General features: G+C 39.0%; 1 protein-coding gene across 2 annotated transcripts; it reads right to left on the bottom strand.

Annotated features, from left to right (window-relative positions):
- Window positions 1-2726: 2726 nt before the first annotated feature.
- On the bottom strand, window positions 2727-14259 carry LOC111270615 (uncharacterized). Of its 2 annotated transcripts, none has more exons than XM_022850922.2 (6): window positions 13178-14259; window positions 6483-6540; window positions 5802-5929; window positions 5232-5363; window positions 4803-4931; window positions 2727-4343 (listed from the first exon to the last, which is right to left on the bottom strand). In XM_022850922.2, exons 1-6 carry the CDS (start codon window positions 13187-13189, stop codon window positions 4155-4157), a joined length of 648 nt encoding a protein of 215 aa, XP_022706657.1. In that variant the 5' UTR covers window positions 13190-14259; the 3' UTR covers window positions 2727-4154. The 2 variants fall into 2 exon arrangements, with proteins under 2 accessions (XP_022706657.1, XP_022706656.1); XM_022850921.2 differs by lacking the exon at window positions 13178-14259 and adding an exon at window positions 9300-9477.
- Window positions 14260-14945: the final 686 nt, after the last annotated feature.

Here is a 14945-nt window from a genome sequence, read left to right as displayed (position 1 = left end):
CTCGATGGAATGCAATAAAAACGAGAGAAATACTCTTTTGTTATAAAAATATTGGCATATGTATTAATTGTACTTTCATGCTCAATAAAAATCAAGCTAGTGAGCGTAGTTCACCCACTATTTCAAAAATTGTTTCATTTGGCTAGTGGTGAATCAACTTGATTAAGAAGGAACTAGTTCAATAGTTGCACGTAGATTGTAAAAGCATGTACCATGAAAAAAAAACTCAATTTTTTTGCGCGAAGTCCTTTTATAGACACAATACGTCTCGATAAAAAAAATTATTTTTCATGTTTTAAAACGCATTATGAATAAATTCTATGTTAAATTTTACTTTGGGTAGATGCGTAGCGCCGAGCGCGTTCTGTCGTATAGAATCAGTGTTTCAGGGACGACTCGTGGGTTACTATGAGTATTGGACATTGACTAAGCTCTATTTATTTTCAGCGCTATTACTAACTTTTCAGGTCAGTCAAGGCAGAAAACTTATAGAAAACTATAAAAGGCTTGGAAAGAAATGTCACTTAATCCTAGGAAAACACACTCGTTCAGCGCAAACTCTGGATGAATCAGTTTATAGTCGGTGTCTGCTGTCAGTGTTAGAGGGCTCACCGCCAGATAGGAACGTTTAAAAAGTGGTAGCGGCGAACAAAAATTCCGAGCAATTGTTAGTGAGGATAGCTAATCGAGGGCCATATCTAAGCAAAAAATCCTGAAAGGTAAAGACAAATGCTAAAAAATTAAGAAATCATGGCGCCAAAGCTAGCTAAGGAGCAGATGCTGCATCTTCCCGTCCTTAGTGTGTTTTATAATAGTTAGGCTGACGTGTGTAGTCATTGTTGTATAACACAATTATCGCGCTCCCCAATACGTCCATTGTATTCTGTGAAAAATAAAAGCAGTTCCAGTTATACTTGTAAGAAAAGTATAAAGGTGGAAAGAAAAGTGTGGAAAGTAAGGGTAGAAAATGATTGACACGTTTGAACCCTATGGTGTCAAATGAAAACAATCAACGAGTGTTCTAAATATTGTAATCCTCAACTTACCTATGTTCGTATCCTTACCTGACAGAGCTGTGGAACAGTGCTACACATGCATCAATATCAATATTTGTCGCAGAGGTGTACAGAGATTAACCTTGGTGCAATCCAGCTCGATAAACACAGTTGCACGTATACGTTTGTGAACGAATATGTAGCCAAGTGAGGAATATTCTTTATCTAGAGCAAACGAAGTTAAATATACTTGTCTTTATTTTCATAGTAAAAAAAACTTAAACAATAAATAATATTTAGTGCGGACGCGGTTGGGGTTCAAAAGCTCTGGTCATTTGTCGATGTATTGCTACCATCAGACCATCGCTTTCAACCTTTAAAAGTTAATGGGAACAACAAAGCCCGTACCCGACAAGGCTTCTAGGATTTACCAGCCCACGATACCGAAAGACCAAGTCGGGATAGCATCAGCTACCAGTCAGATGGCCGCAAGGCGCGGATAGGTTGGGAACCAGAGCATCATTGGAGGTGGCGCTGCGAGCCAACCGTTAATACCGATAGCAGCGTCAGATCGTACTTAACGTTATCACGGCATTAAAAAAAGGGATGCAAAGGAAGGCTTGGCCGTGAAGGATTGGTGTTAACGAAAAAAAGCATAACCGATAGCAGGACCAAACGGTGCCGTACGGGTAGCAAGCTGCAATATATCGCACGAAGTCTTCAGACGCGGATTGTAAAAATTTAACAAAGGGAAAACGCCAGATGCACACTAGGCCGATAAACCACCTACAAAGGGGCTGGAGCCGTTGAAAGACTATGGCGGCAACGTGCAGCCAGTAAGAAAATGATCAGCCGCGGTGGGTCGCATCCAGAACGCTAGACAATTCAGGCATGAATTGAGAAGGGCGCAGCTGCACTCGGGATACCTGAATTCTACATGGGCGCAATGGTTGATGGGAATGATTTAGTGTTATGATCAAAAATGTAGATAATAAACGACTGCTAGTTCGGACACAGTTGAGGCGTAAAAGCCCTGGCCGCTTGTCGATATATTGTCGATTTCTAACCACAAGCTTATTCCTCACATTACGTATTAGCACGAACTAAGGCATGGTTTTACTAATTTTCACCTATTAGGGCATTTATGGAAGATGTCTCTTAGGCGAATTGATAATAATCCAAAAGTTCGTTCTCCGTAAAGACCTAGCTGTTTCCAGCCAGAGGAAATAAACAAGATCCTTTATTTCTTTTTACGAAAATCTGTTACATGATTTGATTTTGTTAATTGTTCATATGTTGGTTGCTTACAAAAAAAAAAAGTATTTAAAGTTGATTACAATAGACATCATAATGTGGGTCCTTTATGAACTCAAGAAAGCAAGTTATGTTTTAGCACGGCTTCTATTCACATCATACAGTATGCTCTTCCGTTATCCCTACAAAGAACTAAAGCCACGAAAAGAAAAGTTGCTCAGTCAGCCTAATCTGGTACGCTAAGTTTATTATAAATAACAAGAACACTTTAGTTAGCAGAACTGACACAAAGCGATGCTCGAAGTGGCACGGACGAAGTCTTTCATCTGAGAAGCTACAAAAAAGGATATCAAGAAGCATGCCATGAAGTACGCACATGATAAGGATATAGCCGTTTAGAACTATAAGTGACCAATATATCAATGTATTATATAAACCAACTCCTGAGATAATCATAGCATTCTAAAACAAGGTATGTAAGTTGCCACCTTTATTTACTAACACAAATTTTCGTTTAATACATTTGTCAGACTATATTCCGTGAGACACAAAAAAATATTAACTTTTTTGCTGATTGATGCGATTGTTTTCTCTCAGTGGTTTAGCTGAGACGTAACGTTGAAATACACGAATAGAATTTCGCCATTAGCACGCACTTCGATCGTTTATTGTTCTTACTATTTTTACAGGTATAATTATTATAATTAGTATTAGCATAAAATTAACTGCATTCGCTAAGTTTAATACAGATGCAACTCACAAGCAGGCTCTCCGTTTAATACAAATATTTTTTGCAACAAAAAGGATTCACTTAAACTTTGGTTCCCCGTAACTGACAAATAAAATGGAGACGACGAAAAAATAGAAAATTATCCGCTTAAAAGGATGCCAGCCTACTCGTAAGCTGTACAACAAATGCATAAACTTTAAAGCAGTTTCTAGGAGAAACAGTATTTTCTGTCCATCTGTTTTTGGTCTATCACACTGCTTGGCCCTTTTCAGTGTAAGGTGTAGCTGTTCGTAACGGCCAAAGAGCTGCACTTGTTGTCTTCGCCTACAATAAACAGTAATTATTATTGCAAGAGTCAGGATAAAATACATTTCCTAAACTAAACTACTATATCGTAGCGGTATCGTATAAATAGCTGTAGATTCCAGCGTGTGCTACTGCAGTGACAGATCTTAACCACATTTTTTGTTCCGTTTGACTGTGTATAATAATTCTTCAAGGAACCTAAATGTTTCGATTTTTACGTCCGATACCGCCTTTAGGTTCTCCATCAGACGGATAGATGCCAACTCGAAACAATGTCTACGACGAAATGCGAATTTAAAGCATTACGTGTGTTTAGTAGCAAGTTTAGCAGCCAACATGATACCCACTATACTATCACAAGGATTCCTTCAAAGAACATACGCTACCATATCCATCCACGTAACTGCGTAACACTGCTAGAATAAAACGTGATAGATCGGCGATTTTACGAACAAGAGAGTCTTTCCATTGTACAACATATCAGATTTATGTTTTTTTTATGGTACCGGCAAGTCAATTCAGCAGCCTAGACTGCTTACTATGCTGTTTGCTCAGGAACGTGTAAGTAACAGGTGTGACCACCTTCGTTTCACCGTTGTAGTTATTTTATAAATACGTCTGTGCACATTCCTTATGTTTAAATTTCTTCATCTAATCCAAACGGGAAGCTTTGCTTCAAAATATTAAAAAAAAAAAATATTCACAAAAATTCTATGGTACTTATGGGTCACTTGCAAGACCGAAGCAGCGACCTCTTCTTTCTTTCAACCTGATATGATACTACAGCAGCAGTAACATCTGTCTGAGATCAGCTTCTTTGTTGGCCAATCATCAGGGTCCGATGCGAAGGTGGATTCGTCGAAATTCTTTTAGACTTCGTATGTACTGAAGACTTGGTTGAAGATTATTCGAAGATTGTTTTGCAAGAAAGTCTTAAGTGTGCCTCGGGAAATCATGGTTCCGAGGTTACCGATTTGAGATGCAATCCACGCAAATGGCTGTACACCATCCACTTTCACCCAGATACCATCCAACTCCGTTAATCGGACCGAATCTACCTAAAATTGAAATTCATTCGAGACGGTTGAGTGTACGTAATTCTGCATTGGAATGGTATTCGAACCTACTTGATGACACTAGTTCTACTTTTAACTGTTTGAAGCATTCGTTGTTTCACAATGTGTATCAACTCAATTAAGTGTGATCAAAAGCAACACAAATGCGATCAAGATTCTCTTTAGTTCGCCTAAGTTAAAATAGACGCATGGGCCGTTGGGCGGTGCTCTACTGGTCAAATAATCTGCTAATAAGCTGAATCTAGCGGAACAGAATGAGTCGTTGGGTTGTTAATAAGAAGTTGATAATTCCATAGAGTAAAAATGAAACCAATCACGAAAAACCATTTTCCTCGGTTTGGTCAGGCCCACGTTTACGAGCATATGATTCAAAAATAATTTTATTGGGAACAGTCGGGTCATTTATAGGTTATGACGAATCAATCATAACATTGTACTTACGGTAAACGATACGGCTTTATTCTGATTAAGTGGAGCAGAGAGCTTTATTTCTGTAGTAATACGATTGGCGAAAGTCCAAAAACCTCCTGACATTCCGTTAATCCCCGCTACATTCCACGTGTAATGTACCTGAGGATTCAACAAGATAAAAATATCGGAATCATTTTTCGGCAAAGATCAAGTTCTAGGAGTCGAATCCATACAAATAAATCTGTTTAAGCCTGAACGAGAATTCTCTTCTTCTGGCCACATATTTAATTCTATTCTCTCGTAGTATAACGAAACATCTGATCATGAGCCTAACTTGACTCGTAATTGTGCCTCTTCATTTATGCCTAATTCTGCGTCAGCATTTTCTTGATTACCTACCTCTACAAGTAAACAAGACTTAATGGCATGCGAGAATATTATTTTCTTAAATTAGCATACCTTTGTAGTGTTGAAAGCGAGCAACATGATCATGTTAGCCTGCTCTTCTTTCTTGTCACACAAGATTTGGGATGGATGACGCAGTACAAACTGATGGAGATTGTAGATTTTTCCATTGTAAAGACGGAAGAACTGGAACATAGACAACAAAGGGAACAATTTATATATATCACGGTGATAATTAAGTTGTAAAAAAAACCTCGTTCACAATTTCAGTGTGAATTTTCATGTTAATATAGAGCTTGAATTCGACATGACACATATGTAACACATATGTAAAAATAAGACCGCATTGATTCGTGTAGACCCTCCGGGATTAGACCTAGAAACTTTACAGTCTCAGGCTTCCGGTGCGGTCTGTAAGCCATACTAGTGAATTATGCACACGTACGTCTTAATCTTCTTTTCTTTGTGGATTGCAGTTATTGCACAAAGGCCTGTATTTGCTTACGAGAGATTGAGCAAAACCAACGCGTAAACGTGGTTACTCAAACGGCAACATTCTTTGCAACCTAAATATTCATAGTTGATATAGATGACCAAGCTTCAATTTCATTTCCTCTCACCTACCTTTCGTATATCGTCCTCCATTCTAAAGGGTTCTTCCCTTTTTAATGTTTCTCGTAGGCTATCAAGCACCGTCTCCGAATAGTCCTGTCGCTTGGATTCATCACTGCATAAATCTTGCAATGAGACTCCTTTAACAGTTGTGCGGAAAGTAATTAAGCACAAATATCAAGTGAGTTACAGCGGAGAGGCTATGCGTAAATAATTGTTTTTTGAAAATATATCTCAACTTCTTTTGAATGAACTCTGACTATCTGAGTGACTTCATTGCAAATGGTAGTATATTGAGGCTTCGAACCTTGTATAATATAGATACAGTTTTATTCAATCTGTTCCATATGTCTGACTGGAACAACTTCGTCGGACAGGTATAAAGGCTCTATGCGAAGCAGTAGATCAAATAGGTATGGGGGTACAGAGGAGAAGCTGCAATATATGGACGTTAAATTTTCCGCGCCAGAACTTAAGACCTCAAACAATGAATATCAGCTTATTCTGGGTCACTAGACGCGAATCGCTAGCCCTATGGAGAAGCGCACTGTTGCTTTTACATAAGCTTATCTGTTATTTGGGCTATCTCCTTGTATATACCAAGTGATGGCCCAAATAACAAATGTATCTCACTTGTTTGAAAATATATGTGACACTTGTAAAGTGAAAGAGAAGTTTTAAAGTACTACTCACTACACAGTCCAAAGGAGAATGTTGAACACAAAACGAGGAGTGTTACTTGGACTTTCATCTGAAATCAAATATGTAAGAAACGCGATAGTATAATTCGTTAATATAGAAAATGTTTGTAAGTACTACGAATCGTTAATTTGATATGAGTATTTCAGCGAAATTCAGCCCTTATTAGTACTAAAAGATATAAGTTCCGGGTTTCTATGTTATGTCACAAATGCAGTTCGTACAATGGCACTTGTTGTTTGGAATATTCACATTGTAAGTACGTTTCATACAAAGGACACCGTTCCGGACACGCAGAAACCCATCCTGCGTTGCGGATTGCTTTCTCGAGTGCTATTGAATATAGCACGTTGCTTGACCCGTTCAGGTCTATGAAAGTGCAGCTCCATACCGCACATTTATTGCCATTAAGCATCTTATGAAACGTCCGGCTAACGCTAAACTTATCATTGTCTAGATTTCACTAAATAAAGAGGTTACCAAGAACCGTAGGGTTTATTCCTATTCCGCAAGTAAAGTCTCTGATAAATCGAAAACCCATCTTGAAAAAGTAAGAAGGTAAGTAGTCCTTTTTTAGAAGTTACTATCGGAACCACTTACGACGTTAAACAATAAAAATGCGCTCATTCATTTGTGTTACCGTATAACACTTCGACTATTCGCTACCAGGGCCAACAGCACAACGGCCGTTAATTATATTATACGCTTTTTGAAAATGCATACCATACAGGAAAATCTATCTATTAAAAATGTACATACATTCTTCAAACGCATACTGTGACTTATATTTGAATAAAACAATTATAAATGTTACCCGATCTATTTTTAAGCTTGCCATGATGCTAGCAAACAAAATCTACAATGATGATTCTGTTCGATACCTTGCAACAAAGAACGTTTTTTTGTCAGGACTGTCCGCATGAGCAGTAAATTATACACGGATAATAATTCCTGAAAAATACTCTGTACATGTGAAGCATTACATGATAAAACACGATACCTATGATAAACTTGTTCTATTCAGAGCTTACAAATACATCTTTCTTCAGCATTGATTGGCTCGTATACATTCATAATGAAGTGAGCTAGTTCTTAGGCGGGCTAAAGATAGTGGACGGTTTATCCAAATGTAGGAACTTCAAGTTCGTAGTAAAAAAAAATTGTGTCTGTTGTACTGATGAAGAAGTGATGGATGTTAATGATACTGACTTGCGGTTTATGCTCGTTTTTATATAAACAACAGGGAACATGTAGGTTGCTTTGTCATGTTGAGCTCTCTTCTTTCTCTAGAAAAGTGTTCTTTCGACATGACGTGTCCCAGTAAGCATAGCCCAGACGTATATCAAACAATATTTTGCGATACACATAGGCATATAATTAATAAACGAATATTCTGTTGTGTCATTAATTACGATGAATTAAGTAAAAAAACAATCGCACTTCGACACGCTGCCCTTTAATCAGCAGCAGATATGCTTTTTTTGAACCTCACTCAAGTTAAGCTTTGAATGCATGTTTGTTCTACATCTGTGTTCTTCCATCTGTCGTCTACGACAGAAATCAGTATACTCGATTATTGATGTCAAGCGAAAAGCTTTGGCAATAAAAGTCGTTTTACATTATTAAACATGACTAATTCCAGTCGCCATATTTTATTTTATGGGAACGAGTAGATAAATGTTTTTAAAAAAGCAACGAACAGTAGGAAGAATCCATCGTGTTGTTATGATTATGCTGGTAGAACTTATGTAGCTTGCTCTCAGCAGACCTCGTTGTTTATTGACTGCTACGGAGGACCCAGTGTTGTGATAGGTGAACATTCGGACGAAAAAGCTTGAAAACATGACCTCACTGGCGCAATAGCTACACACATCAAGGACATCGTCTTCCTCTGCCAGTATTAGTGATAACTTGGCAGCGTTGCAACGGGTCGAATGCAATATTAGGCTGTAATATATCGAAATTTTCTGCCATTGCACGCGGTTTAAAGCAGATCGCCAGCTCGATAAGCCATCAATCGAATCATTCCAAGTATTGAGCATTATCAGATACCCTGAAAATGCTTTAATGGCTGAACAATGAGAATCGATTGTTTTCCTCAGTGGTTACTAACCCGAACCACTAACAGCTTAGTAAGTATTATTGATACTAATTTATTCATGTATACTTTCATACGATTCCGCATACGCTTGGCTATGCCTTGTCGAGCCTCGCCACTTCTGATATAACTGTCCAATGATAGTCTCATAACTATACCAAGCCACCATCCAAATCATAACTGTTCAGTAGTTGAAAGAAAACGAACAGCTGCGACTACGGCGGCAAATACAAACACATACAACTAAAGGTAACTCATATGCCTTTACATTCTGACCGTTTCACGCTGAAGTGGCATAGAGCGCAGCCACATGTATGTATTATAGAAACGTCAAGCCATAGAAACAAGATAGCGGACGTCCCGTTAATTCGCGATTTATCGCTTTGTGAATTCAGGAGTTCACAGAAGGAAATGGCCTAAGAGCATAGTAGTTAAACGCGTAATTATGAAATGATAACATAAATATTCAAGGAAATATAAATGTGTTGGTTGAGATGACTGTGGAAAATTGAAACTGGCTTGCTCCTCTGTCTAAACTCACTTCTGTTCCAATAATTAGACGTCTATTAATACGGAAGCTAAATGGACTGGCATTAATCAATGAGAATACCTTGATGCGCTAAAACGGCTACTTTGAATCACCCCATAAAAGTTCACTTAAAACCCATTGGGAGCTGAATAGTTGCTTTAGATGATGACGATGGCTTGCCTACCATAATGCACCTGTGACGCATCGCGAAAATCTGTCGCTGAAAGGCTGAATTGGGCATGAATGGGTCATTCATCAGTCCGTGATGGATTTCGTCCAGTACAACGTTCGCATCATGATGGTCCGAATCTCATCTTTTTTTTTTAACTCATCAGCTTAATTCTTTATTCCGTTTTTGATTGACCTTTTCGAGTTGGTTCTTGTCGATGAGCCATCGGTCGATGTCAACTCGTCCGAAGTCAAAAACGAATCCCACTGTCAGATTAACGGAAACTGCCAATAGACATATTTTAGATACATCACATTTTGCTGTAAGTCTCACGTCTTGCTAAGCGTAACTCTGTAGCCAGTTTCGCAAAAAAGAATCACTCAAGGCCTCATACAGTTTACCCATTAAACTATTTACATGCCATCATTGATTGAGGCGCCCTCTATGCTGAGTTCCATGCGACACTTTCCGTATCATTGTACTTTCATTAGCCACGCGACATAGGTGATTGGTGCTAGCGTTTCACCTATTTATAACTCCACCTGTCGTGTAAGATATGGTCGTATGTCAATTTTTCCACCTAGCTCTGGCAAGTTCAAAATTAAGAGCTGAACATCTATAACTTTCACCTTCGAAACGCAACCTACGAGTATGAAGGCGAATTTCAGATTCCTGTAAACAATTTTCACATGATCAGCTCGGATCGAACTTGGATCGGTATAATATCTGTCAATACCTGCTAGTTCATAGATTGGCCTTTACGAAAAACATAACACCAAACAATATTGCATAATTAATAGACATTCATTAAGCGTAGAAAAACTAATAGCATGAGTACCTTTTACCCTATGTGCGCTATTCAGAATGTTCCGTAAACGCAAATACTTCGGTATCCAGAAACGATTGCAGTTCTGTGCAATTGAATAGCGTTTTTAGCTTGAGACACATTAAATGGTATGTATCTCGTAAGATAGGCGTATTGCTCTAAATAAATGCACGCATTTCAACTCATACGTTTAGCTGTAGCAATCTGTGTCTGTATATTTCTACATCAATTCTGAAGTAATTCAATTGTAAGCAATGGCCGGTCAGACTTTAAACTTCAGACGGGGCTCTTTGATTTCACAATTAGGGAGATGACGAGCACTTTCAAGCAACAGTATTTTTAATTTGAGGGCAGTATAAATAATTACAATATCACGGGTCTTCTGAACGGACGCGATGAATAGGTTGAGACGTATGTCAAGAAAAGATGCAGGGCAGCAAGTCAAATTGATCCAAACAGGGTGGTGTCGGAATATTGAGGAGAATGGACGTCTCCTCTTCCATACTTCTTCGTGATACCTTTCCAGTTTCTAAAAGGCACGCGGTGTGTTGAAGATTTCTATTGTAAGAATCAGCTCAAAATTGCCACAATTAAAAATGCGACTATAAAGCTTAGTAATTGCATAGAGTTATTCTTCACGTTAAGCTTCGTTTAAAAGTCGAGCTTAACAGGGCTAAACAGCAATTCCAGTAAAAGGGAAAGCCGATGTATACCAAAACAACTGATTCCGTCTAATTTGTAAACTGGTAGCATCACAATCCGTCTGAAGGGAGTCTTTGCTGGATGCGCCGATAGTTAAAGCCACAGGCAGCTTTATTTAGGACCACCTCAGAGAGGATAACGCCTCATGAGCTAAAATAATACGACCCTTGGCCGATTTAATAACCGGTACTCTCTGGATTGATGGGGTTTCGTTGGTGGTCTTTGCTGCGAAGAGCAGCGGTTATTGACAACCTTGTGAGCATGTGGTTCATAAACGGTCTGACAGAACAACTGCGTAACGCGAAAAATACACGTCTAATTAAAATTATAGCTGATTGCTATGGTTTGCGACAAAAATGGCAACTGCGTATTTGAAAAAAATGTGCAATGCGAGGGGTGCGAATAGCTGTTTACATATTTATAGAAATGTGACTACATTAGATTGTTCAAGGTGTTTTCATTTTAGGCAAAGCCACTGCACAAACTACAAAACAACGTTTATATCACATCTCTGGAAGCTATATATAATATGGAGATAATATAATTGTTGTTAACTTGAGGTACAACATAACGTTCGATCACATAATGACAGTTTCTATGAAATAATTGCATTTCACGAAGCCCATGATCAGCATCATCATGATTGTTATCGTCGTCATTATAATTGCACCCTTAACATTTGGTCAGCGTTAACTCTATTTTTTGGATTGACCAAAGACGTCAAACGAGATACTGTATTCTTCTCTATCAACGATGGAAAAGTACTCTATAGGTACTCTGATGTGCTTTTTGAGATATAGGGTGCGAAAGAAGGTGCAATAGTTTGTCTGTGTAGCTATTAATAAATACGCATCAAGCTCGAGCAGAAGACTCAATCTCGATTAAAAAGAAAGATTTTGCCTTGACCTAATAGACTGCGTATTGCATCTAAGGATAGTTTATTGTGTACCGAATGCTATACAAATGCTCTGGACAGTTACTTTATGACTACGCCATGTCAAATAGAGCATTTAGCTTGTCCAGCATGCGTCAAGGTCATCGAGCGTTGAATACATATATTCTAAGGACTAACTAGGTACATTATAATAACAACGATATGTGTTGTAACTAAACAAGGAAAACTAAAACGTTCTACTGAAGTTAGGAAATTGCTTAGGTGATCTTAGGGGTATAATGAAAAAAAGTAAGCCAATTAGTTTGACAGCGGTAAGCTTTGTATGGCTAAAACTCAATAGAATCGATAAGTAACGAGGATAACCATTGCCGGTGTTTGAGGCAACTGAGTTAGGAAGCAGTTAACAATCGTTCGGTTATTCAGTCAAGTAAGAGACTTTGATTATACGTTTAGGCGAACTTAAATTTTGCTTAAATGTATTTGAGTGCTTCATTTCGCTGTTGTTATTTTTTTAAGAAAATTTATACGAATAATTGTGCTCAGACACAATTACCAATTATAAAAAACGACACCCTTGATTTCGTCCCCCATGAGTAGACCCGTGTGAAATTCATGTTTACTTTTTAGCATTTTCGCTAATGACAAGTTAAATTTGAAATTGGGAATTATCTTTACTGTGTTCTAGCGCTCGCATCAATTATCACAGCTGCGCTCGTCAATTGGAACTAATGTCGTAAGCCGATATCTTCTTAAATACAGTAGTTCTCCCTTTCGTCAAGTCAATAGCACATCAGCAGTCTGACCCAGTTCTGACTGGGGACACCCATTTCGAGTCGGGCCTATCTTCCGGATGTTATCGAACTGTCTTCACCGCCTCTGCTAGGACCCATGATGACAACAGACATTCCTGCATCTTGTTTTCTGCTAACTCTATTGATAATGCAAATTTTGCAATAAGTGTATTTTTTTTTCTTTAACTGTTTCAAACGATATTTTGTCCCACGGCTTTAGCAGTACTTCAAGCGCGACCTTTCAATAGCCACCGTTCACACACGTTGCCAAAGAGAAACGGCAGGTAATATTTTGCGTAAATCACTTTTCAAGATCAGCAAATTAAACTGGTTATGAGCTTCGCAACAGATATCAGTGGTTTTCATCCCTGTGATCGTTCCCGTTTCTGGATTACCTGCATCGTCCATTCGGACCGTATTCAATGAGACATGAGACAACGTTAAGCATAGATAGTGCATGACAAAGCTCTACGATACAACGTCGTTAACAAATACCATATATGATTGCTTCATGAGCCTTCGAGCAAATATCACATAATTCTAATACTGTGAATTTACGGTTTCAGCAGCATTTCACTGTGGCCGATTTGCATGTGCGTTATAAACAGAAACAATTTGCCTTTCGCTCAGGCTCACTGTCAAACACAAATATGAGTCATACACTTCAATATGAACTTACAGCTGATGACATGTTGACGGTACTGTATGAGATATGACTAGCTTCGAACGCGGGAGTGCGCCGTCTCCTCACTGACACTACTGCTGGTTTTGCTCTTGTTATGATTATATGATTGCCGTCAGACGAAGCAACTTGACGAAAGAGGGAGCCACCTGTTTGCTTTACCTTCTTCGTCTCGCTAGATCCTCTCCGCTTCGACCTTTCGTCGTTCGTTTCCAAATCGATCCTTGTCTCTGACAAAGGGCCGCTTAAACGAGAAAAACCTAGATGACTAAATAATTAGGATTCCCAAAGTTCAGCGGTCCGTACCACACACTGAGTAGACGTATGAGATTATTCACCGAATGCCAACATTGAACGGTACGCCGTTATTGCATATGAATGCAAAAAGCAATACAAAAGGCATACAGTCCGCTCGCTTACTTCAACAAAGATGATCTTCCTTCTTGAATCCAGAAAAATAGAACACCACGTACTATTAGCGGCGTAGATACATAAATACACGGTAACGAGCAACCAGCGAGGGCATACGTTTTCGAAATTAGCTTCAGTACGTTTGACCGAGTCACTACCATACCAGTCCTCCGGATATAGCCACGTACGTCTGACTTCTCCGTTGCTTTAACCGTCCTCCTGCGAGCGATACGGGGATACTATTCGATTGCAGTAGAATGATGGTTGTAGATTATTTGTAACAGTGATAACAACAGGAACAGCGGCGGAACGAGGCTCATCAGTGGTGGAGAGGCAATCTGGCGAGTGCGGACCAGCAACAATACGCCTTTTTCTTGGACGTCAGCCGACCTGCTAACAATAATAGTAGAATTAAATGATGGCCAGCCAAAGCGTTCCTGTTATAACGATTGTGGTAATGACTGTAATGATGATGGCGATGATCATGGCGGCAGTGACAGCGGCGGCGCTCCATGTTGCGCTGATGGCGATGACGGCACGGGGGCTACCAACAGACATCGTTGCAGTATGATAACATTCTACTTGATGTTTAACCCATGTCAGAACGGTGCCCCTCCACTGGCAAAAGGCAAATGCTGCCGCTCTAGGTATTGTACCTAGAGCAATAAAAACGTCGACGATAGAGATTAAAATTATCCTTTTTATTAGGCCGGTTAGGGGAAGGCTTCTGCTTATGCTGACAGATGTTTGGAAAGGTAAAATAGCGTTTTTCAATAAGATGCTTGATTATTAGATTGGTTGAAAAGATTGACCCCATATATGAGACAGGATTAAGCAATGATGAGTTGCCGAAGGTCAATACGAAAATGACTCAGAAGGAAACAGGTTCATTAACATGCACCCATTTATTATCAACCGATCGACGGCACAGAGGCAAAGCGAGGGAACTACTGAAAGAGACTAATGCATGATAGTTTACAGAAAACAAAATTAAAAAAAGGTATTAATGTTAATAATAACAGCGAGTGCATTATAGCTAAGGTTCCAAAGCATCGCGAGTGGTTTTGAGTACACCAGTTCTAACACGTCTCTGTGTCACGACAGAAACGCTACATACATATTATTGCATGGTTAAAGCTATCTTGATTATGCTTTTTCAACCCTCTATCAATTCGACATGGTGATCCGTTCGTACATTGCCTTTCTGACAGAATAAAAAAATTAACTACTTGGCAACTGTCTGAAGATATTTTTAAGCTCAAGTTTACGCAACAAAGATCCTACGTTTTTAGAGCCCCGCCACAGAAATGGCGTCAGATCATGTTCAAGTCGAGACTTCTGCTTCAGTTTTTGC

Source organism: Varroa jacobsoni, unplaced genomic scaffold, assembly GCF_002532875.2.
Source record: "Varroa jacobsoni isolate VJ856 unplaced genomic scaffold, vjacob_1.0 contig00015, whole genome shotgun sequence".
Taxonomy (NCBI): Eukaryota; Metazoa; Arthropoda; class Arachnida; order Mesostigmata; family Varroidae; genus Varroa; species Varroa jacobsoni.
This window is presented reverse-complemented; position numbering and strand designations above follow the sequence as displayed.

Excerpts from the sequence above, each read along its gene's own strand:
- LOC111270615 (XM_022850921.2), bottom strand. The coding sequence starts at position 9,371 with ATGAATGACCCATTCATGCCCAATTCAGCCTTTCAGCGACAGATTTTC. Across the intron at positions 5,364-5,801 it reads TGGAGGACGATATACGAAAG|TTCTTCCGTCTTTACAATGG; the intron begins GTAGGTGAGAGG and ends TCTATGTTCCAG. Across the intron at positions 4,344-4,802 it reads ATAAAGCCGTATCGTTTACC|GTAGATTCGGTCCGATTAAC; the intron begins GTAAGTACAATG and ends TTTCAATTTTAG.